This window comes from Dermacentor andersoni, chromosome 1, assembly GCF_023375885.2.
Source record: "Dermacentor andersoni chromosome 1, qqDerAnde1_hic_scaffold, whole genome shotgun sequence".
Taxonomy (NCBI): Eukaryota; Metazoa; Arthropoda; class Arachnida; order Ixodida; family Ixodidae; genus Dermacentor; species Dermacentor andersoni.
In genome coordinates, this window is record NC_092814.1 from 265,545,907 (window position 1) to 265,571,453 (window position 25,547).

The following is a 25,547-nucleotide window of genomic DNA, read 5'->3' on the forward strand; positions in this document are numbered from 1 at the left end:
CATCCCACAAAATCTGTAAGCAGTTTTCAAGTAACTTGATTCCAAAAAATTCGCTATAAGTGTGGAAGGAAGTTTGATATTTGTGCAAACAGCAGTGCAGAAGTCATATGTGAAAGAATAAACTCAACACAGCTTTCAGCTCTGTTAATAGCAATTCAGAAAATGATAAATATTGTGACGGGGAAATTGTGAGTATAGACAGACTATATTTACAACATATATACAAGCAGAGTCGATGTGGTCAAGATGGCTGACCAGCAACAACATGCAGCAGCCAGCGTCTCGCGATCTTCTTCATTTCCCTTCTTTTATCCTTCCATAACAGGACCCCCGGGTGCTGAATAAAGCGCCATCTCAGCGCATGTTAGGTGAAGCACTGCAAGCGAAGTATGGCTTCAGTCGTGAAACATGCATGACGTCAACAGCCGTCGGACTTGAGGATGAATCAAACTGTAATGGCGAGATCTTGTAATTGACGTCATTAACTTGACGTAGGACTTCATAAGGCCCTGTGTAGCGAGAGAGAAGCTTCTGGAAGAGGCCAACCCGACGACATGGTGGCCAAAGGAGCACCTGGGGCAAACTTAACATTGCGATGGCACTGGTCATAACGCTCTTTTTCGATATGTTGCGTGGCTAATAAACGAGATCGGGCAACTTGACGCCCCATGTGAGCGCAATCGATGACTCAACGAGGGTACTCAGTTGCAACACGTGGCACAGAAGGTAGGATGATGTCAAACGGCAACGTGGGGTCGCGACCATACAAAAAATAAGGTGAATCTCCTGCGGTGTCACGTCAGGACGAGTTATATGTGAATGTCACGTAGGCCAGCATGTCGTCCCAGTCGTGGTAATCGTTGGAGAAGTACATAGACAGCATTCATATGAGTGTTCAGTTGAGACATTCTATAAGACCGTTCGTTTGTGGGTGGTAGGCGGTATACAGCTTGGGTGCTCAGTGGCACAAGAGCGGAGGAGGTCGTCGACAACTCCAGAAAAGAACGAGCGGCCGCGGTCTGTAAGTAACTGACGAGGTGCACTGTGGTGGAGAATGATGTCGTGGAAGAGAAAATCAGTGACGGAAGTTGCGCAACTAGTCGGCAACGCCTTTGTTATTGTGTAGCGTGTCGCGTAATCAGTAGCGACGACGATCCACTTACTTGTATTCCCTCTAGTCGTTGGAAAAGGGCTAAGCAGGACAAGGCCTACGCGAAAGAAAGGTTCAGAGGGAACTTCGATTGGATGGAGTTGTCAGACAGGTGGCAGAGGAGGTTTCTTTCGGCAGTGACACAATTTGCAAGTTGCGACATGACGACGTACAGGGTGGTAGAGACCAGGCCTGAGGAACCGGCGTCGTACGCGGTCGTATGTGCGCAAAACTCCAAGGTGTCCCGCCGTTGGTGCATCGTGAAGTTGTTCGAGAACGATGGATCGCAGATGACGAGGAAGGACAAGGAGACACTTGGGGTCGTCAGGATTGATATTTCGGCAGTAGAGCATGTCATCGTGCAGCATGAACATGCAGCACGTGCCGGCGGTGCTGCCAGGTTGCACTCAGGCGATGATGGGCTGTAGGGATTCGTCGCGTTGTTCAGCGCGCATGTCGGGCATGTCAGTAAACGCCATCATGCAGGTCACCGGATCATGCGCAACAGGATCAGGAGGATCCACAGGGTGACGAGAGAGACAGTCAGCGTCCTTGTGCAGACGTCCAGACTTGTAGTTGACAATGAATGAAAATTCCTCGAGCCGCAAAGCCCAGTGACCAAGCCGCCCTGTCGGGTCCCGGAGGGAAGACAGCCAGCAGAGGTCTGTAACAACCGAAAACATGCGGCCATACAGATACAGCTGGAACTTGGCGACAGCCCAAACTAAAGCCAAGCACTCCCGCTCGGTGATGGAGCAATTTCTCTCAGCAGGTGACAGCAGGCGGCTGGCGTAAGCTATCACGCACTTGGTACCATTCTGCTATTGGGCAAAAACAGTGCCCATGCTATAGCCGCTTGTGTCAGTGTGGACTTCGGTCGGTGCAGACGAATCAAAGTGGGCAAGGATGGGAGCGGTGGTCAGAAACCTGATGAGAGCGGCGAACGCGTGAGCCTGCTCCGGGCCCCATGAGAATGGCGTGTTCCTCTTTAAAAAATCTGTCTAAGGCCGAGCAATGTCAGCGAAGTTTTTGACAAAATGGCGAAAGTAAGAACACAGGCCAACGAAGCAGCGCACGTCAGAAGCAGAACGTGGCACAGGGAAACTGCGTCAATGCAAACTTTTTCCGGATCTGGTTTTACACCGGATGCGTCAATGAGGTGTCGCAACACGGTAATCTGACGGCGACCAAATTAACACTTCGTGGAGTTCAGTTGAAGGCCGGATTTTCGGAAGACCGCAAGAATTGCAGCGAGTCGGGTAAGGTGACTGCCGAACGTGGGAGAAAAAAACAATAATGTTGTCAAGGTAACACAGACAGGTGGGCCATTTGTAGCCTTGCAGAAGAGAGTCCATCATACATTGAAATGTTGCAGGAGCATTGCATAGGCCAAAGGGCATGACTTTGAACTGATATAAACCATCAGGTGTGATGAAAGCCATCTTCTCATGGTCCATTTCATCAACTAAAATCTGCCAGTAGCCAGATCGAAAATCAATGGACGAGAAGTATTTAGCTTCGTGCAAGCAGTCCAAGGTGTCATCAATACGTGATAGTGGGTAGACGTCTTTTCGCGTGATCTTGTTTAACCGTCATATTTCACCGTCAGTACCTTTGGCTGGGCGGTGAAAGTGACGTAAGTGACTGCCTCGGGTGACAGAGGCACATCTTGAACTGAGTACAAGTGCGGTGGGGCGGTGCTCAGAGCATTGGCGAGTTGAGGCAGTTCCAACTGAAGAACGCCGGTTGCGCAGTCGATGAGAGCAGAATGAGTGGATAAAAAGACCAATCCAAGGATAACGTCATGAGGGCAGTTGCCGATCACAGCAAAGAGAACAGAAGTAGGGTGGCCAGCAATACTTAAATGCGCAGTTCACATCGAATGAGTCGCACCACGTCCTCTGATGGCGACGCATGCTGCCGTGAGGGCTGATCTTCTGATCTTCACACATCGACGTTACGGCAGTATTGGGAAGTCTGGCGAATGGTTGCAGGACGCGTCAGCTTTTGGCCTGCTCAAATTGTCGGCACTCTTTGATGATAGCATCAACTGTAGAGCAGCTTTTGCACATAAGTAGATTAGAGGCGTCGTCAGCTATTCCCTTCAGCACGTACCCGACCTTCTCAGCTTCTGTCATGCCATGATCGGCTTTACGACAAGGCGCCAGCACGTCCTGGATATACGAGACATAGGACTCTGTGGGGGATTGGGCACGGGAGGCCAGTTCCTGCTTTGCAGCAATTTTACGGCCGGCTGATTTGCCAAACAACTCTGTTAACTTCTCTTTGCATTGGTCCCAGCTGTTTAGCTCCTCTTCGTGGTTTTCATACCACACCTTTGCCATGCCTCTTAGGTAGAAACAGGTTAGCTAGCATAAGCATAGGGTCCCATCTGTTGATTCAACTCACACGTTCGTACATAGCAACCCACTCTTCAAGGTCGGTGCCATCGGTCCCGAAGAAAGTTCCGGGATCCTTGGGTTTCACAACCACAACCGAAGCGGACAGCGACATAGCTGGCGACGGTGACGTTGGAGGCAGCAATGACGTCAATGCGGCGTGCTCACCATCGTTCATCGTGAGGACGGTGATGCGACGTCCACTGCGGAGCTCAGTTTCCAGTCGTGGTACCCAGCACCTCCCACCAATATATGACGGGGATGTTGGGAGTATAGATTGAATATATTTACAGTATATATACAAGCAGAGTTAATGTGGTCAAGATGGCTGACCAGCAACAACACGCAGCAGCCAGCGTCTCGCGATCTTCTTCCTTTCTCTTCTTTTATCCTTCCATAACAATATAAAATATACAAGGGCAAGAAATTGGTGGTTTGTTCTTTCTAAGTGTTATATAAACGTTTGAATGTGCTATAGGAATTAGAAAATACGACTTTTGATAATATTCTTGGTAACCCTCAAAAATGATTTCTTTGTCAGACAGCAAAAATTTTAAATCTGTACTGAACAGAAGAATACAGGCCAATGTTTGGCAACTGGAAGAATCTATCAGTGTCTTTAGAGTTTATAAGGATGATAGACTAATATTCACTAATAGCCTGTTAAGAAGAAGCTTCACATTTAAGCAGAGCCTGCACATATAGCAATCACAAATGTCTCCGAGATACAGTCGAAATCCGTGATAACGAAATCCTGCGACTGCAAAATTCTTGCAACAACAAAATATTTTCATATCCCCGGCGAACGCCTATAGGATTCAATACATTTCCTACCTCTCGACAATCAAATATTGCTGTATTACAATCCCACATCAACGAAATTCGCTGGAACGTAACCCAGCATATTACCTACTTGGGGAAAGCTAGCAGGCTCGAAAATGTGCTGAAACGCGATTCCTTTACACTAAAATTGCGTAAAATACCACCACATTTCACATGTGTGGGCGCCGCCATTTTGGTTTACAAAAAACAACCAAGCGCCGGAAGCGTTTTCACCGGAAACATGTTATTACCACCATCTTGTTTGCTGATTGTTCGTTTGAAGCGGCAGCATGTTGCTACTTGCATGCGACAATGGTTTTTGCACACCTAGTTTAGTGTGCAATGTGCGCTTCGGTGAGAAAAATTAAGTAATAACAAGGAAATCCACATCCCACCGATGTGGAATTCTTTATGGTGCTTATTAAGATGGCGGTCGCAGCATGGAGTGCCACGCAACGGGCAGTGATTGAGCGATTGTCCGGGAATATGCATTCTTTGCTTCAAGAACGCTGGTTTTTGTGCCACCCGACAGGCATCCCGTGCGGATTCGGCGCCGGACGTAGATTTGCGCGAAGGGGCCATAATCACGATTGACTGCCTTCGGGTATATGAGATACGATCACTTACGCGCTCGGCACCAGACGTGTCAACGCCTATGAGTGACAACGTGCGCGAGTGAAATGCTGCTGCATGCGTGGAGTGCTGTTGCTCTGCGTCTGGTGCCGAGTTACGCAAAATCCTGCAAAAGTGATCGCATCTACTTCTCCACAGCAGTGCTGCCACTGCTGATCAACGCATGCGGCACACTTTGTACCGTCGGCAATGTGGTTTTTTTATCGTCGCACGCTGCCAAAGTAGGCTAACGGAATTTTGTGACGCATTACCTGCCTGTGCTGTCTCTTTCACAACAATGAAATTTTTTTGAAAACGAATTTTTTCGCCTTCTCCTACGATTTCATTACTGTGAGGTTTAATTGTAACGCCTGTATGCAAAAAAAATATATATATACTCCAGTTAGGTTGACAGGGCTGCTAGTATGTAAAATGCTAAAAATAGGCCCCCCTGAAGCAACCACCAGGTTTATATTCAACCAACTGGCCTAATTTATGCTTATCATGAAGTGCAGCAATGCTTCTCTGTTACTTTCAGTTCAGTTGCCATCAATACTACAGTATTCTATTTGAAAGTATTCTATTAATATACAGTCGAACCCGACTATATCGAACCCGTTTACATCAAATTATTCTTTATATCGAACAATTTCTCAACACGGTATTGTTACAATGAGTATATATAGCAAAAGTTATGCTTACATCGAACAAAAATAGCAGCGCTCTCCCTACCGTGACCGCGCTGCATCGAGCAAGCCGTTGACACCCCCCTGCAAAAAAATTGGAGGACGCTTAAGCTTCGCCTTCAAGAGTGGAACGGGATAGCGTTATCGCACCCCGCGTTCACACTGCCCACTCAAACGATCTACGCGAGCCAAACGTTGCAATTGGCATGGACAGCTGGGCTGCGATGCGCCACGTGTCGGGGCAGCGCCGTACATTACGAGGAGGAGGTCTTCTGTGTTTGCCGCAAGATGGCTGTGCGTGTGCGCAGAAGAAATGTAGCGGAAATGTACTTCGCTACTCGTGTAACTGCGACTTCTGTAATTTACATGCTCATAATTACGAATATACACCGCAGTATAACTTTCTACGGCACGTTTCTAAGGCAACACCGCATTCACTAGAGGCGCTTTTGTCCCTCTTTGAACTATCGAACTCGTGGCCGAGTGGTAGCGTCTCCGTCTCACACTCCGGAGACCCTGGTTCGATTCTCTCCCAGCCCATCTTGCAAGTGGTTTTTTATTTATGAAGTGCCTTCCCAGATTTATCGCTCACGGTCAACGCGCCAACACCGACGCCACCGGCTTTTCTGCGACACGAGCTCCTTAACGCTGTCGCGTCAAAATGATCCTGGCCTGCCCGCAGCGCTTGCTCAGACAGCCAATCAGAGGCTCTTGTGCCCTCATCGTGCAAGATGGCGCAAGTGCGGATTGTCTTGCTGCTTTTCGGGTTCATTGTGTTTGTGCCTTGTGGGCCTTCTCCCACAGTGTTGCAGTGATGAAGCGGCAGAATTCACCTTTCGCCGTAAAGCTCAAAATCATACATCGGGTCGAACGCAGTGAGAAGTCGGATGCCCTGCAGCGTGCAAGATTCTGAGGGGCATTCCGAGCATGATTTTGAAGAATAAGGGGGGGATTAGGGCTAAAGACAAACTCGCGACCCAGTGCCTGTGGCACCCGATGCGTACGCACAGCTGTGTACAAGTGGTTCATCCGAAATTGCGTCAGTTGTGCCAGCTTCCGCGTACTCGGTGATGACTGTAAATTCTGATGAGTGCGACGAAGCAGTTGCTGGTGTTGCCGAAGTTTGGAGCGAGCTGTCAGAATTTCTAGAAGCCATTGACGAATCAACGATCAATGTGTTTGTGAGTGCAGATGACGGTGTCGCGACCACGGGAGAGCCCGAAAACGAAGACTACAATGCCGACATCGTACTGAGCACAAGTGAAAGTGGGCACAATGAAGAAAGCAACTACTGTCCTTTGCCCACGTACTTGAGGTGATTGGTGCACTCGCACTAGTCCGATGCTTGTGCGTGAGAATGTGGAAGGTTGCAGCCTCAGCTGCTCCGACTCCTTAGACAATGTGGAGAAGTGCATGCATCGTGGGCAGCGAAATTGCCTAAGCAGAAGGAAATACAGGACTATTTCATGTGAAACTAAGCTAGTTCCATCAATAAATTGATTTTATAAATGGTATGTGCTTTTATGACATCCCATTCTTTAGCAGGCTTATATCGAATTATGCTCTATATCGAACCGATAGCCTTTTTTTTTTGCGAGTTCGATATAGCCAGGTTCGACTGTACTAAAGTATTCTATTCACCTCTTACCCTGCCCATTGAATATGCCATTATGTATTTATATATGAGCAGTATTCGATGCTAGTTCATCTATTGTTGTTTTTACATTTGTCAATGGCCAACATTCATTTAATAAGGAAGCCATCATGATGGCTGTAGTAGTTTTTTGAGCGAACCTCCAAACAGTAAACACTTTTTTTTAATGCATGTGGTTGCCAACCAATTCTTTGGACACTAAGAAATGGCCAAATAATCAGGCAGTCGAAAAAGTAATTTCAAGGGGGAAAAAAAGAACTTTGTTACAAAATAAGCAGTACAGAGATATTTACGCACAAACTTTTTCTTTGCGTTGTGCTTCAGCCTACTTGTATTTTTCTGATGGTCATGGAGGGGTGTTTCGTGTTCACATTTTATGCAGCCCAACGTGTGGCGTGTGATACTGCAAAGTGCAGATGTGACACCGATAAGCCTGTGCTGCAAATTCAGCTTGGAGCTTTCTGCATTCATGCAAGCTAACACATTCATTCAATAGGTATACAGATAAACTTATTAGGTCCACAGTACCCAACAACAATGTGCCTCATAAGCAGATCATGGTTCTGTCTTGGTAAAACCCCAGAATTTCATTAAATTTGTTTATTTAATTTTACATTTCACTGTACGCACTTACATTCCCATCATCTGACTGCAACATGCTATAAAATATGCATACCTCCACATAGCTGCCAAGTGATAAAGCCACCATCTCTTTTTGGCTGAAACTGACATGTCCAGGACCAGCTTGAAGCTTGTAAGCTTGCAATGTCTTGTATGTCCTTACGTCCCAGATCTTCAACGTCCTATCAGCAGCAACCGTCGCAAGGTACCTAACATGACATAATTAAAGTTAGTATTGTTGCCATAACAAAATTGTGATCGCCAAAGCACACTTCTGTTAGATTACCCAGTTGTACACAATTCAAGTTTGCATGATAATCATGGTGGCATATCTCAAGGATGGAAATACCCTAAGTAGCAATGGGAAGAAAGGAGAGAGAAAGAAAGAGAGGGATAGAAAAGACAGGAGGATTAACCAGATGCAAGTTCCGTGTTTTCTACCCGGCAAAATGGTGTGGCAAAAAGTGTTAGAAAGGTAGGGTGAAGAGAGAAAAACAAGAAAAAACAAAACCAAACACAAAATTAAAAACCAAAAGAGGGGTGGGTGGAGGGTGCAAAGGCAAGTTTTTTTACAGACTACAAGCGCAACAATCTATGTCGCAATAAGATAACCCAAGCAATAACCAAACCGAAGTTGAAACAAATGAATTAATGATAGCATGAGCAATAAAACACCAAACCGCATTTTAATGCAACAGCAGTTGAAAGCTCTAAACTGGGTTTGCTTTGTTTGTCCATCCATCCTTTGCACTATGCTGACAATGGCCCATCATCATCAAGTCCTCATCTTTATTATGTCGTTATAGCGATTGCTCATCAACAGTTTCACCTTCCCCATAGAAAAAGAAAACATTGCCCACCATCACCACTGCACTGCTCAAGTTGCAGACAATCCAAGCCGTAGCAAATTGGCTTATATTGCATGACATCCTGATCCAGAAAGTAGTGCCAGTGGTGGAAAAGCCATTTGGCCTTTTGGCATAGACCGTGGTGCATGCAAAAACTTGATTTAGCCCAGCGATAAGCACTTGTGGCACAGCATTGAATGTACGTTTATATTAATTGTCATAAATAAATGTAGCAGGGCTGGCTTTATGCAAAATCATTGCAGTATTCAAGATAAGAATGATCAAACTAGTTTCATTAATTTTTAATAGAATGGATTTGTCTGTATTGTACTGGAGAACAATGAGCAGTATGCACTGCTTCGAGAAAGAGGATGATGACGAGTTCGCTGAAGCCTTGTGCCTGCATTGCCCGAGCTGTATGACCTCTCGCTGCAGTGCTCTACTTTCTGAAGGCTTTATTAATTAAACCAGAATGTCTCTCGACAGTGCGTATATTCCAGCCTGATCCACTACTACCATTTTGACTTGCAACAGCTGTTTTTGCATTTGGCACACTTGAAGCGAAAAAAAAAAAAAAAAAGATTGTCGACAAGGAAGACTCCATAGAATGTGCACGCCCAAACCAAAGTTACAATAGAGATGTCCAGAGGCTTCTTTACTTCTAACATGCAAAATCTCTCCTGCATAACTGTGCGTTGAGCTATGAGAAACCGTTTAAATTACAACCACGGGATATGCCCTTCCAATCATGGAGCATTGCAAGGAAGGTCCCCACTGCTAACAAATTATGTGCCAGTGGTTGGGTACACGTATAACAAGGCACAGTCAACATATGAAAAAATGAATGCATGCCCTTTACTACCCTTAAGAGTTCAAATCGCCATAGGCATGTCCGGAATAGCTCTAAAGCACTCATCAGGCGTGTCGGTGCTCTCACTGTGATAGGGGACGGCGGGTGCACACAGGTATAATTAAGGAATACATACCGTGTCCCGTGACAATTGCCCTTCTCACTCTTCCTATGCTTTACTGCAATACTTCGCGTATGCTTCACCACTTAACACTGTTGTATTGAGACGAAGCTGACTTTTGAATACCGGCATTATGCAAGGCGCCGTGCTTTTCGGGCTTCGAGGCCACTGATGAGGATTACAAAGGCGGAGTCGGTGCCATTGCCAACAGCGACAAATTGTTTCAGTAAAGAACACGGCACCGAACAGCAAGAAGCTTGGTAGCTAATGTCGAAGTAGCTAGGCCTAGCGTGGCTATGTACGAGAGCGGCGGTTCGAGGCTTATCAAAATGGCGATGGTGGTAGATTCGATTAAACGATTGTGAACACAGATCACACTCGTTTTATATGTGTTTTGGATCTGCGGTCATGACAAAAACTCCGCAATATCGGACAGCGAAGGTCATTTGCATCCGAAATTTCAGACGTTTTTATTCATTGGCTCTATGGGGTATGCCATGAAGGTGTCCGAATTACCGGGCATGTCCGAAAAATCGGGTGCCCGGAATCTGATTTAACCACCTCCTTCAGCAAGCTTCAGGCCACACTAGTACGAGGAATACACAACTGCAACACAAAGAAGACTGCACAGAGAAAGTACAAAGGAACTTTCGCCAGACAGAAATGCACCAAAAGAGCCAAAACAGCAAAATGGTGGACTGACAGCACCAGTTATATTTATGGCTATGGCTACTCAGTTGACCTCCAGGATGATCATGACAGTGCACTTTAATTTTTGGTTTGTTTTACTAGCTAGCAGCATAAATGGAATGGACATTTGCTTTTATGCTTCTTTGGTGCAGGCTAGGTGCAATTTTCCACTAAAATGCTGTTTTGGAGCCCGATGGCACAAAAAACTGCTCTAAGTGCAATTGGCGCAGCTGTTCCAGCACTGTAATGCCAGTGAGCTTGTCTCTATTCCACATAAACAATAAACCATGCCATAAATCATGGCTCATAGGTATCTCTAAAGAATGCAGACTACTATATACAGTAGAACCTCGTTGACACAATCCCTTTACGTACGATTTCCTGGCACCAGCATTCACGATAGAGAACAAAAAAAAAAAATATGACCCAGTACAGTTCTGGTTCTTTACAGTTCCTCTTACCATACCAGTTTCACTTCCAGTACCGGTAAGCGGAACTGTATTTCATAAGTTCCCGGAAAACACTATCTTTCGGCACCAATGTTCAGTAGATTGCCAAACTAGAATCGTATGATACTTTTCCGGCTACTAGATACCATGTAAACAAGAAAAGGCGCAAGGCATGAGTGATCTCAGAACAGTAGTCGCCCACTGCAACAGCTTATCCGCAATACCTGCCCGCCAGTCTCACATAAAAACATTTGTGCGCACTACGTTTCTTATTCTGGTACAGTCGAACCTCGATATAACGAACCTCAATTTAACGAAATTCTCGAAATAACGCACTTTTTATTTTTTCCAATCTCTGCCCCATTGAAAACCATGTATATTTTTTCGCGATTTAACGAGGTCGCCTTATACTGTACTGCCGATTTAACGAAGTCCTCGCGCATCGCACGCACGCACGAGGAGCGTCCTTGACAGGCAGACGAAAACTTTAGCCGGGCATACAGCGACTTGCATGCGCCCGTTAATGCTCAAATTTTCCCGGCGCGCTTCAATATGTAGAGCAGAATGTGCCGCTGCGCCATCTATCGTGTACGTATGAAACCCGCAGCGGACGCGCTCCTGTAGTGCTAGCCGGAGTGCTTCAGAAGTTCCGGAACACGTCACGCTATGACGACGTCACCGGCCTGTTGGAACGGGAAAGCGCCAACCGGAAGTAAGTTTACGAACAGCGGTCGTTGGGCACGTTTCCTCAGTTGGTTACCGTATTTACACGATTGTAAGTCGACCACTTTTTTAAATTTTGAAAGTCTGAAGTTGGGGGGGGGGGGGGGGGGTTCGACTTACAATCGAAACCAAAACATGGCCCCGCCAAAAAAAAGCGAGACCAACGAGAGCTACAACGTAGTTACAATTTTATGTTTGCTATATGGCCCTACCCGTATCTTTTCGCTATCCTGCGAGTTTGTTCGCTTTTCGGAAGGGTTTTTCAACATTTTTTAGAGTTTTACAGTGCATGCAACACTCATGGGGGGTGTCGGTAGTTGATGGAAGCGCCGCTGTTCCCATTTGCGGCGGCACCCTCAGAACGGCGGCGCTTGGGGGGAGTGTCGGTAGTTCATGGAAAAGCAGACACCGCTCGCGGGTTTCTTTCTCTTTTGAAAGCATTGGCACTAGTTTGACGCGTTCCACTTGACTGCCGGCTACGCGCTACTTCTATGCTTCCCTAGTCGTCATGAGTGCTCTAGGCCCACTAATCGTTCGGCACTCGTTCACAGCAGCGTTCAAGAGGGCTGCCATCCTTTACGCCGAAACAAATCACAAACGGGTGGTGCGAGAGTGGCGACTGCAGCGAAGCGAAATTTTGATCTGTGACGGCAAGTGACAAGTTTTTGATCTGTGACGGCAAGTGAGAAATTTCCCACGTGCCGAAGTCTGGACGCTTTCCGGAGCTGTAGGCTAAGCTTGCGGCGTACGTCGCTGAAATGCGTGATCGGTCTCTGCCAGTGAAGTGCGACATAGTCATGAAACAAGCCCGGACCTTCGCCTTAATTTTAAGGCCCTGCTCCGCCGTGAGTACAATGACGGTGACGAAAGTATGGCGTACACAACAGATGTCGTTGACTCGTGGCAGCTGCTCTGCGATCAGGGAGGTGCCCCAAGCGACGTGACAACTGAAGAGCTGGACAATGACGCAAAAATCCAGAGCGTCACAGATACAGAAAAGCAGGACGACGACTCGGACGAAGAACTCCAGGCGGCAAGCAGCATAGCTACACCGAAGCAAGTCATGGATGCGCTGGATCTCTTACGCACGTACGCGGGCGCGCACTCGCAAGAGCAAGCCTTACACTCTTAGGCAAAGTTACACCCTTTGGCTTGCCCCTTGTGCCACACAACAATAATCGTTATCTGCCTTCATGCGTTTCCTTTCTTTAACGCTGCGAGCCCGGTACTTTCCAGTAACGAACGGCACGCGCGTTATCAGCACAGAACAGTTTACACCCTTTGGAGTGCCCCTTCTGATAACGCGCGTGCCGTTCGTTACTGGAAAGTTCCGGGCTCGCAGCGTTAAAGAAAGGAAACGCATCAAGGCAGATAACGATTATTGTTGTGTGGCAGAAGGGGCAAGCCAAAGGGTGTAACTTTGCCTAAGAGTGTAGCAGCCCTGTCAACCTACGAGCGCCTTATAACCCCGACGCATATTAAAAAGCGGCAGATGAAGCTGACGGAGTTCTTCGCTTCCATCTAAGTTGCATAGAATTGCTCTGCGGGAAGTTAAATAAAATATTCCAGCGTTCATGAATCAACGTCGTCATTGCTTTACCAATGCCTCCTTTACTAGATGCCTGCCGCGTCGCTAGTCTTCCCATTGGAGCGGAGGTTCCCGTAGTTCAGGGTAGTCCCGGAGAGACGGCGCTCGCAGCCGACCCACTTCCTGTTGCGGAGGAAGTGACGATTACTAGGCTGGCGCGCGCTCGACCAATGGCTTGACGAGAGACCGCGGGTCCTGCCTCCGAGATCAAAAACAGACGCTGCTAAAATCTCGGAGGCAGGGCTACGTGATTTAGGTTTGCAGCGGCCACCGCAGCTAGCGCTCGCAGCCGACCCGGGTTAACCCGGGTCGGGAAGAGTAAACAGGAGAGTGGCAGGAACCAGCTTCTCGGCTCATGCGGCAGGCATCTAGTAAAGGAGGCGTTGGATTTACTGAGCGCGGCATCATCCGATGGCTGCGAGCGTTAAGCCAATGCCTTTTGGCTAAGCGTTCTATTGGTAAGTGGTGGCCTCATGGATCCACCAAGTTAATACTACTTCCAATTTTCTTCGAAAGAATATTCAAGTTGATAGCTCTGGTATGTGCACAATGTTTTTTTTTCTTTGCGCCACGGGTTGCCATGTCTTCGTGAAAGGAACTTATTTTTTTTTTTAGTGATGACGAATCATGACGATGATGGCACTGATGGCCACCTCTAGTGGCAGCGATGAGCACTAGGCGCGGCGCTTGCTACAGACCTTCTCTTCACCGTACGCGCAATGCAGAAAAATGCGTTCGTACCCGCTGGCTATCGGGCATCACGCTCTTGGTTGTGTTATTAGTTCCGGGGTTTATTGGTTATCTTTGTAATTTTGCTATCTACAAGGTGCCATACGCCAGGAGTGTTCCAAGAACCTGCATCTTAATTTGGACTGCTGAAACATGCGAACCTCGACTTAACGAAATTTTCGGCTGCAAATTGGACTTCGTTATATCGAGGTTCGACTGTATTAGCAAATCCCCTCCCGGGTCGTTGCCCCACTGCAGTCACAGCTATCGCTGCTAACCCTATTGTGATAAGCATCTTCACTTATTTGTTGGATAGAATGTGGGCTGTAGTGCTGTTGGAAGCATACTGCACACTTTTAATCGGCAATTCCGGTGTTGCCCACCAGCTCGATTTTCCGTCACCCAATAAGAAAATGCCAAAGTGCGCTCAGGTTGGGTCTCTTGGGCCCTACCAGCTCGACAAGCGTCCATGTCTCGCGCTGCTACAATTTGCACTGAGTGGGCTCGTCAAACTTCCCACCAAAATGCTCCACCCGAAGAAGCTGCTGACCCAGCCCGAATTCAAGGAGCACAAACGTAAGCTTGCCAAAGCCGTAAAAACGACAATGCGCATCTCGAGCTGCATGAGCCCCACCAGTTCGGCATGCGTGGGCGTCTTATGCTGCAATGATTCGTGCAGCGCTTCGCATCACGTAGATCTCAATTACAGTGGAGTCTGTCACATATTTTAGTGACTTCCGATCGTACTATTTCTAAGGTAGTTTGTTCTCACAATTCTTTCCAAAGCGTATGAACGAGGTTCTACTGTATCCCAAGTAACTCAAAACCGATATTAGATTGAAAAGCCTCAGCACCATTCGTCTTCCTCGATTAGTGGTGCACAATTGCACCAGTGCAGAGTCCTATACACCACACAGAAGCTAGGCATTTTAAAAATAAAAAACTATGCAAATCGCATGCACTGTGGGAATCGACGTTATGCAAAGCATTTTGCAGGCAGCTGGTTATGCAGCACTGTTTCGGGTTCTGCAAGGCGTTACCAGATTGACCAATGTGTTTGTGTAAATCCAGTATTTGTGTGTGTGACATGAGTACACTGAACTAGAATTAATATGAGTGTGTGTGCGTGACAACAGCAGCAAAACCACGACGACGGTACCAACAATTGCATGATTTCTATGAATGATCGAATTCATGTGAAAGAACAGCATTGAGGTGTAAGGTGGGTAAGAAACGCAGAGACTAAATTCTCACGGACAGCAGCACATGGTACCACTTGGAAAACACAAATGGATGACTTGACAATGAAACTGCAGCACAACCTGAAGCCTGTGTCCATTTATGGGCATTAGGACGAGTTGCATGGTGCAGGCTCGCCTTGGTGCAGCAGGCCTCTATGTTTGATTAAACAGTCCGGTAAAATGAGAAGGGCCGTGAAAGTCCGGTACGAGCTTCGGGAGGAATGAGGAGGAGGCACATTGCTTTCCGATGTTCAGAATCATTGCTCATGGGGAACTCGCTTTTCAATCGCTGTCTGAACCGATGCAACCGGTATTCTGCTACCGAGATGCCAGGATCTTTTTATGCATGCCACTTGGCTCGAGTGCAGGTAGCACGCGAGAATAAGAGGAGAGTCGGATTATGAAGCTGGAATGACACTGCAATAACCGTCACGGCATTACGAAGATGAGCATATAACAATCAGCCCTAGTAGACAACTTGGTCCACTGGGTTAGCATAAGTTCTTGTCATGGTAATAATGTTGTGGCATGCACACATGCATGCATGACATGAATTTACGACATTCAAGGGAATCACATCATGGCTTGACATACAGACAAGCCATAATGTGCATTCATGGCAATCATGTTATGACATGCATGTCATAATATGCATATTCAGAATATATCCAGTTAAATAAATTAATAGCATGTAATTAAATTCATTAATGTGATTTCATCTCATTTATGACATTGATGTCATGATTTCATTCATGTCACGGATATCCTGATAAAATACTTGTTAAACAATGGACCTGACAAGAATGATAATCATGAAATGAATTGATGGCATCGTGGATGTTTCTTTACCTGGATATGTACAAACGTGTGACAAGACAAGCGTGCATGACAAGACAGAAATGACATGGCATGTTCACGCATGTCTTGTCATTAACGTCACGACACGTCATGCAATTCATAGCATTCATGAGATCAGATGCATGTCACTCATGTGATGACATTCAAGCCATATCATTCATATCCAGATATATTATTGACTTAAAAGAAGCGACTACAATGGCATCATGTCATTCATATCATTTATGTGATGACACACAGCCATGTGAAGCATGTGATGTCATTACACGGGATGCACATGACATGTCATGCAATCTATGTCATTCATGTAACAGCACGCATGCCATTCACGTCCTGTCATGCATGCACATCATTCATATCATGATACATATTGAGTTAAACGACCACAACGGCATCGTGTCATTCATACAATTTATGTCATGACATGGGATGCACATGCATGTCTTGTCATTCATCCCATGATATTTATGTCATGTCATCCATCTCAGGTCATGCATACATTTCCATATCTGCCAACCTGAAGATTTGGAAATTCGCAATATTATCATGGCAGGAGGGGGGGGGGGTGGCAGCACTTCCTTTTTATTTTTTAAGGGATTTACCTTTTGCGACAAGCTTACTTGCGTTTTCACAACCGGAAGTGCAATTCGTGTCTTGGAGAGTAAAGAGCGAAAACTCCACTGGGGCACAATTTATTTTTGCAATGACTTTGCTGTTGCAGACTTTGCCTGCTTCACAAACTTCTCAGTGTAGGTTTGCTCAAAGCAAGTACCACTCTGGTGCCCCTTGATGATCATCAGACTTTTGAGTGTTTTCTCACACACAGATGAGTGAAACTGCATTCGAGTTTTGCTCACAGTGCTGAATATTCTCTCACATTTAGCATTGCTGTGAAGAATGGAGAGAATACCCAGCATAACCAGTGAAATTCTGTGGAAGCTGAGCGATCCGTCGCCACTTTAAACGCTTCCTAATTACGACCACTGCACGTTGCACCTTGGCTCATTCAATATGCCGGCTGGAACCCGATATGACTGCAAGTTGGCAAACTTGACTTCAAGTGCGTCGATCGCTTCTTTTGATTCGCCACTCTGCTGGGGTAGGATAGCAGGGAACGCCATAATAAAATGACGTATGCTGTTGAGTGAAGCAGTTTCCAGACCTTGTACTTGAGAAACTTCAGCCATCTTGAGATTGACGTCTTCTAGCAGGAATTTGTGGCAAATATAATCGCATGCTGCCGTTAAGTACAGACATGAAGCAGAGAAGAACTGGTCTCTCTCAATGCAGCTCAGTGTCTCAACCACAGAGTAGGTTGTGCTGCCAATGGCTGTCTTCATCACCTTTCTGGTTCTCTGCAGCTCCATAGTCAACTTCCAGCAATGAATGACGTGCCTTGAAAACTCCTGGGCGCACAAATTTAGTCAGGAGATCCCCGAAAAGGCAGTTGAGGAGGCCCCTCAGCACATGAATCTGAGGAGCCTGTGCCTGAAGAAGGCAGTTTACCTTCTCAAAAAGCAGTATAACATTTTGGAGAAGACAGCATGCCCTGTTTAGCTCCGATGAAAATAAATAAAACAGGCGCTCCTCAGGGGTCACGTGGCTGGCTTCCCCAGAATCCTTGGTATGAAGTTTCAGTTTTTTTTGCTTGAGGTCCAGAATGAGCCCCTTTCCTCTTTAGTACATTGCCGTCAGTGCTTTTTCCCCCCGAGGCCTGCAGCAGTCTTGTGAAGATGTGTAGCAGACTTTGGGGTCAGTGCAGGGTTCTTGGGGGTTTGTGAGGAAGTCTTCGGAATTTGGTATGACTCCAAAAACAAGCTCTGCTTGTTGCACTGCTTTATTTTAGATTAAAAAAAAAAGCTGCGTAGTGGTTTCCACCGGTCGAGCAGCCTCTTCAATCACTTTCCCAACGACAGCCAATGTGTCGGCGAATGCTTCAACATCTTTCTGACCTCAGCGTCATGCATTTTTTTGAACTTTTTAAGTCAATCTTTCCATTTCGAGCTTTTCTCTAGGTAAAAAAAAAAAATGTCAACCGAAGCCTCATTAACCTTTACAGGGAGACATGAAGATCCTTTTTGGGCGGCCAAATTGACGAGATGGCACAGGCAACCAACCCCTATCAAACCTGGTTGAACCTCTCTGAATACAGTAGAAACACTGTTTTTCTTGATGACATTGGCATTGTTCGAACACATAGCCAACAGGTTTCCAACAGGCAAATTCTGAGACTTCATCTCGTCCAGAACCAGGGGTGCTATAACGTAAAGCTAGTCCAAACTTTTCTATTCCAATTCTGCAATCAGCCCTCCACGATTGGTTGAAAACATTTTTGGATCACCCCCATTTCGCCTATCTGTCACGATAGCTCCCCATCTGATATTACGTGTGCACACTGATTATGCATGATTGGACCAAACAAAAGAAAACTGGTTGTTTCTGATTCGACGCCTTCTCGCCATTAGCCCTCGGTATTGGTTAAAAGTTTTCGGGCTGCTCCCACTTCACCTGCCTGTCACGTGACGTCCCAAAAGCGCGAAAACTCGCCATGTCAAAGTGACGTGAACGCGTTAAAGATGCATTAATATGCCGAATAAACCTGCATTTTCTTCTGAATAGCCGCAGGCTGCCCCATTCCGGAAGGAATAAAAGATGGCTGCCGCCAATCGCTCAGGCAATGGCTACTCGCACCTGCCGGAGAGCTTGGATTTATTTGCGTACAATAAAACTTTTTGACTGGCAGTGTATTATTTTAGAGTACTTTTGGCATGTTTACAACCGCACTCTGCCAACTCTTCTTTGCTGAGGATGCGTTTTAGCGGCATTCTTAACCTTCCGTTGCATGCCACCGCGATTTTCGACCAGCCACCGCAAGTTAAGTATGGGAAAGCGGACCTATCACAGATGCCGGCACCAACCTCTTCATCTGGTTATCGATTTTCAGTGCACTCGCTCGGCCCCATCGAACCCCTCTGCACTTGAGCGGTCTCGCCTCTTATCAACCAATTAGATAAGACAAGCCGCTCAGTGTAGGCAATGCTATTCGTTTTTAAACCAAACAAAAGTGACCTCCTATAAACGACGAAAGCGTTTGATTGGTCTGTTCAGACAACCCTGCGGGTCACCGCCTGATGCTTGCGTCGGCGGTTACAGAAATTTAACGTCTGGAGATTGGAATGAAACATATTGGAATAGTTTTATGTTATAGGGCCCCAGGTTTGCGATCTTGTGACCCATCGCTTCCCCTTGGATTGTCCCGAGGCAAAGAAGACGGCTTTCGACTCAACTTGTTTCGTTAACGAAATATGTCGCAACAATAGGGTAAAGCTGCGTATCCCTATTGTAACTGCCATCCAAAGCGATCAAAAATACCTGCTGTTTTAGGGCATCCAGCAAAGGAGTCTATGCGTTGGAGAACATCTCCCGAACAATTGACGTCGACTTTGTTTGTCCACAGGCGTAGCGTTTCGCTTCATCGCACTTGGGGAACATTTTCCGGAAAAGCGATCCGGCATAATCACTGACACTCAACAGGACGTTGTGTTCAACTAAACACATCGTGAAGAGGCATTCTGTACGAATCACACCGAGGTCGTTGTCGCGGCATACAAAACTGGCTAGGCTTGGTTGACTGTCCGCGGCTCACACGCATCCCTGGTGCTTTTTCGAAGCTATGTGGACCTTGATCTCAGACTTGCCGCCATGCGAGATGCTCACATCACAGGCACACGTGGTGCAGAATCTGAACTTCTCCCCTTTCTTCGACAGCATGAAGCATGGAAATTCTGCCATGTACGATTTCAAAAACAGTTGGAAGTACTGTCAGGGATTCGAGCCCACCATTGCACTGCGAATCCGCTACAGGTCGGAGTCGCACTGCGTCCGACGCGGCAGCTAGTCACACAGAAGGTGAGGCCAACACTGCAGTGACTGAAGGTGATTGAAGTCCAAACCCTCGCGCCCGCGCAAAAAAAGGCAACAGCATGGCAACAGCTTTGCGGAGGCGCTATAGGCACTATTGAGCTTTGGATATGGATTTGTGACCCCCCTAGTAGACGACAGAAGTCACTAAAATGTTGCAGCTATTGATGATGATACCACGCATATGTATTGCCATCTTGTGGCAGCACAAGGTACCAGGGTGTAGTTTTACTACATTTTCAGGTTGTTTTTTTTTCACAAATAAAATGTTTTCCGTAAGATTTCAAGCGAGATTCGTAAAATTGTAAGACTGCTCGAAATTCGTACATTTTACGGAATTTTCGGAAGAGTTGGCACGTATGACTAATTCATACCCTGATATATACTATGTTAAAGAAACGACGATGACACCCTGTCATTCATACCATTTGTCATGAAATACATGCCATGACAAGTATGTCATTAAAAAATTAAATTGTGGGGTTTTACGTGCCAAAACCACTTTCTGATTATGAGGCACGCCGTAGTAGGGGACTCCGGAAATTTCGACCACCAGGGGTTCTTTAACGTGCACCTAAATCTAAGTACACGGGTGTTTTCGCATTTCGCCCCCATCGAAATGCGGCCGCCGTGGCCGGGATTCGATCCCGCGACCACGTGCTCAGCAGCCTAACACCATAGCCACTGAGCAACCACGGCGGGTGCAAGTATGTCATGGCAAAGATGTTATGACCTTTCATTCATGTTATACATGCATGCATGTCATGCCCCCCTCCTAATGGCTACGCTGATATATACCCAGTTGAAGAAACAACCACGACAGCATCATGACGTAAGTGGCTAGATAGATACATTGAAAACGCTTGACGTTCGCAGAGATTGCTTGCATTAAAAATACAGTAGGACTTTGTTCATACGTTTGGCAAAAATATGTGAGAACAAATGTACTAACTGGAAAAACATACAATCCAAAGTCACTAAAAAAATTTGGCAGACTCAACTGTAGTTTACATCTACGTAATGCGAAGATTTATGCAAATCATTGCAGCATGTACGAGCTGGTGGCGCCAGAGTAGCACAAGACTTACATTTGCGCTCCTCGAATTCAAGCTGGGTCACGTGCCCACTAAGTGCAAATCGTTTCAGCACAAGACACCAACGGGTGTTGAGCTTGCGGTACCAAAGCCGCGTGTTTTCGTTTTTGTGGCTTCGACACGCATACATTTCCGCTCCTCGAATTCGACCTGAGTCAGCAGCTTCTTCGAGTGGGGCACTTTGGCAGGAAGTCCTGACTTGCCCACTTGGTATGAATCATTGTGGCATGAGGTACCAATGCACATCGAGCTTGCCGGGCCCGAGTAGCCTGAAAAGCACCTTGTTGTTTTACAATTGCAAAGTATTTTAAGGCGGCAATGGGAAACCAAACTGAAATTGAGCTGGTTGGCGACAATGGCATACAATGCTGCTAGAGTGAAACATGACACACTCAGGAAACGGTTGCCCATTTGGGTTATTGCCTATTAAAAGCGTGCAGCACGGTTGCAATGGCAGTACGCCATGCGCGTTGGGATGTACGAAACCAGATAGGTGAAGATGCTTATGGCAGTAAGGCTGGCGCCAATAGCTGCAAATGGGGCGTACCACGACCAGCGAGCAGATATTATGGTACCGGAATAGGAAACTGAGTGCGCACCGGCATTTTCACACAACACAGGCAGGTGAGTACTGTGGGGAAGCTGCTGCAGCAGGCAGCTACTGTTCTCAATTGCACGTGCCTCGCACCTTTTCTTGTTTACGTGGGATCTAGCAGCAGGAAAACATATCACACGATCGCAGCTTAGCAATGCATGGAATGTTGGTGCCAAAAAATTGTGTTTTCCGGGAACCTATCAACTGATAAAAAAGAAGTGTAATTGTATTGGGTCATTTTTTTGGTTCTTGATTGAAAACATTGGCTCTGGGAAATCGCACGAAACAGGATCGTATTAACGAGGGTTTACTGCAAATAAAACGCACTACAAAGCTAGCCGAGATTCACTTCAGCACGCCCATGTATATTGGATGTCAACATAAGCAGAATGGCAAAGGGTAGTTTACCAAATCTCACTTTAATCAGCTGTCACCATCAAAGCCCTGAAATGCCCCTGTAGCACACTGTGTTAATAGATCAACAAGTCATCTCTGTATGTGCATGGGATGGATAAATGTGCTCGCACTTGGTGGGCAAGGCAGTGATTGTATGGTGATAAAAAGATTGTAATACAGTTAAACCTCGATATAACAAAGTAGGTAAAATCAGCAATTTGCTTCATTATGTATATCGAAATTTCGTAGTATTGAAATTAGAACTTTTATGGAAATAAGTACCGTCACCAATCTATTCTTCTTACACGAAAAGGGGCTGCAGAATTTTATTAATTATTGGGCGATTGAAGAAAGCAAATTTGAATGAGAAAACAATTCATTTTGATGAATTTGGGAGTCAGCAACAAATGATACGGTTTCATTTCAGACGATTAGGCGAAGCCAACCATGCTTTCGTGTGCACTCTGCCCCCTTGGCTATCATAAAAAGCGCCGGTAGTGGGGAGCGAATGCTTCGTCTGCCTCTTGCTCCAACAAGTCACCGCAACTCGAGATATGCATCATCCAATACTCTACGGGCAGGAAGACCGCTTATATGATGCCACGCCGTCTTGGCACGCCCACTTTTTGTCAGCAGGTTACCTCTAAAGCAGGGTGTGCGGCTGCTTATGCACTTGCAGCCATGCGCAGACACGGCCGAGCCGCGCACCAGAAATCAACACAACTGTCACATCAGTCGCACATGACTAAGAACAGACTGCACATTTTATTGTTTGCTGCTAATCCTATTGTAATCTCTCTCTCTAGCATTTCGCAGTTATGAAGAAATGAGAATCTTGAGCAGCAGGGCATGCATTGTATGGATCTTGTCAGGCAATACACATTTTGCCATAGCAGTGATGCAATCAGAGGCAGTAGTACAACCAAATTCTGAGACTGGTTTTGGTGCAGTATGCTGAAACCTTGCTTGATTTTTTTTTCAGGTTCGTGTTGGCAAAATTTGGCGCAGTTGGCACAGGGGTGAAACTGCTCACTGTCATTCAACTGACAGTGGCACAAAGCTATCAAGCTCGTGCTACTTCTGATTGGATGACAATCTTCTGTTTGATAAAACAACCTCCACCTCCAGACTTTCCACGTAACTTATTTCTCTATTGAATGTTTCTGCCCTTTAAGTTCTCAATTTGCTCTCGCCCATCACCCATTAGCCTCCTGGTTAGTTCAGTAGTAAGTAAAACTGCCCTGGAAAAGTGGTGGCATCGTGTCGGATCCATTAACCACAACAAACGTTTGTTTAACTACGAAAATTTCTTTCAGGAGAAACTGTCCGTTTCCTTTGTAGTTTGTGGGGACGCTCGGATATATCGCATCTCCTGTCTTTCGGCTTTCTTGTGTGACACATATGCAACAACAGAAGTCAGCGTCATAAGCTATGCAGCTGCAAAGAGAGATGGCGTGAGTGTTCCTATGTCAGAACTACCTGATGGCATGGATAACTACGAAGTGCCTGATAGCATGGATAACTTGGGCGCGAGAGCAACTTCCTTCCTATTCTTTGGCTCTAGGATGGCTGCATGGGTGAACCGAGCATGCACGGTTTAGCGCGCTTCACGGGACTGTCCCATGAAAAGCTTTCCATTCGACTTCGGAAAGCATGCTCAGACATGCCTCTGTTTACAGAATCGTATCTGCAAGTGACTTGGGCATTTGCGTATGGCATGGGCAAACATTATTATCTCTGCGTGGTGTCCCTGTGTGACGAGTTGAATTTCCTCGATTCGTCAGCATATTCCTTCTTTGTACGTGCCATATTTACACAAATCTAACCTGCACGTTTTTTTTTCAGAGAAAATGGATTCGGAAATTGCCTGCGCTTTACCACCGGATACGAGACCAAAACAGTGTTCGTGGCATTGGCAATGGCCGACATTAAAAGCCATGAGGCACAGCACCATCACCATCACAAAATGGCAACAAACCATGTTTTCGTCATGGAGGAAGGACAATGGTTTTTGTGAAGTTGCTGTGGGTTCATTTTGTGCTCGACTACGATATGGAGCGGTATTCTCCGTCGGTCACTTTCGAAGATACTATCATTTTCGCAAGATTTCATGCAAACGGGAACAAATTGCGTAGGCTTATTTGGCCAGCAGTATTTCTGGTGCTGTGCGAAGCGATATTAGGGTGCCTCAATGGCCTCCTTGCCCGCTGTGATGAGGTGCGCATTGAAGCACCTTACTCGCTTTCTGTGCACTGTGCCAGGAATGCTGTTGGCTGCATACTTCAACAAATCCGATGCAGAGTCACATAAAATGCCGTGAAAGTGATAGCAGTACTTCTAAATGTGATCATTTGAGAACACCGCCCCTGTGTGCTTGTTATCTGTGATCAATGAAGCACAAATTACATCAACATGCCATCTTCATTGTGAAAGCTTATTTTCCAAAAATGCTTCCCTTCTGTGAACGTAAATTCTGCATGTCTTTTTTTTTCCTGATCACAAACGTGGAGGGAATGCTATATTTTTCATTTATAAATCAGGGGAATGTTACATTCAGGTGCACTTTTATTTTTTTTAAATTTCAACCCACAAAAATGGAGTGTGCATTAGATTCAGGGGCGCATTAGAATCATGTACATATGGCATTTTGGCTAGTTGGCAACGTACAAAAGGAGCAATAAATGCCCTTTTTGTATGTTTGAACTTGCATACTTTGTTACCAAGAGCACTGAGACCCCTCAAATTTCATGCTTTCAGGTGGCCAATTTTCACTTTCATGGCTCATTTATATAGACCTGCACTGTAAGTAAATTATTACAACCTAGTTTATACCTTCATTAGCGGTATCAAAAATGGATATTTTTGCTAGTTTTTCGTGGCATATACACTCATATTTCAATCATAAAATTTTCCACAGAGGCTCCCCTGCACCTATGCAATCTGAAAATCACAACTAGGCTTTTTATATGGCTCAAAATTTATGAACATGAACATGCTACAGCATGAAAAATTTTTTTTTGTTTTGTTTTGATTTCCATTTGTCCTTGAGTCAAATACTAAGCAAGGGCTAGATTACTCACAGGCCACGTTGGTCCACTGCAAGGTCCCTCACAGGTGCCTTAGCACACAACATAGTTACTGCTGCTTCCCTCATATTAGGCGTCCACATTTTGACGACACCTGCAACAAGAGACAGTTCTTGCACTGTTGTGACAGCACTAAGCAGACAATACAGCAACATTGTGAAAAGTACTAGGAATAATTTTTACTTTTCAACCAATACTCACTATTTGGTCCGAGTAAAGCACACCTTTTCATATATAAGTAAGCACACTTGCACTATTGCAGCTGCCTTAACCATTTACTGAGTCAATGTATTCAGTGACAGCAATCCTGCAGCATCATCTTTGCTATCTAAGTTATGCCAGCTCTACCAAGTAATTTTCACAAATAAAAAATAACAAAACAAATAGCAAATGGAACTAATCGTATGTTAATGG

At 45.9% G+C, this 25,547-nt stretch overlaps 1 protein-coding gene and 1 long non-coding RNA gene across 2 annotated transcripts in view; one reads left to right on the top strand and one right to left on the bottom strand.

The window, feature by feature from the left end:
- The window catches only part of LOC126548198 (WD repeat-containing protein 46), an 89,902-nt gene that overhangs the window by 19,277 nt on the left and 45,078 nt on the right, over nt 1-25,547 (bottom strand). Inside the window, exons 7-8 of the mRNA XM_050196339.3 lie at nt 25,128-25,227; nt 8,000-8,153 (exon numbers count right to left, since the gene is read on the bottom strand). Coding sequence (XP_050052296.1) covers nt 8,000-8,153; nt 25,128-25,227 — 254 coding nt within the window. The remainder of the gene's footprint in view (nt 1-7,999; nt 8,154-25,127; nt 25,228-25,547) is intronic.
- Nucleotides 20,440-25,121, top strand: LOC129380897 (uncharacterized). The gene is made up of 3 exons (XR_008609098.1): nt 20,440-20,794; nt 23,030-23,501; nt 23,893-25,121. It is a non-coding gene; the product is annotated as an uncharacterized lncRNA (long non-coding RNA).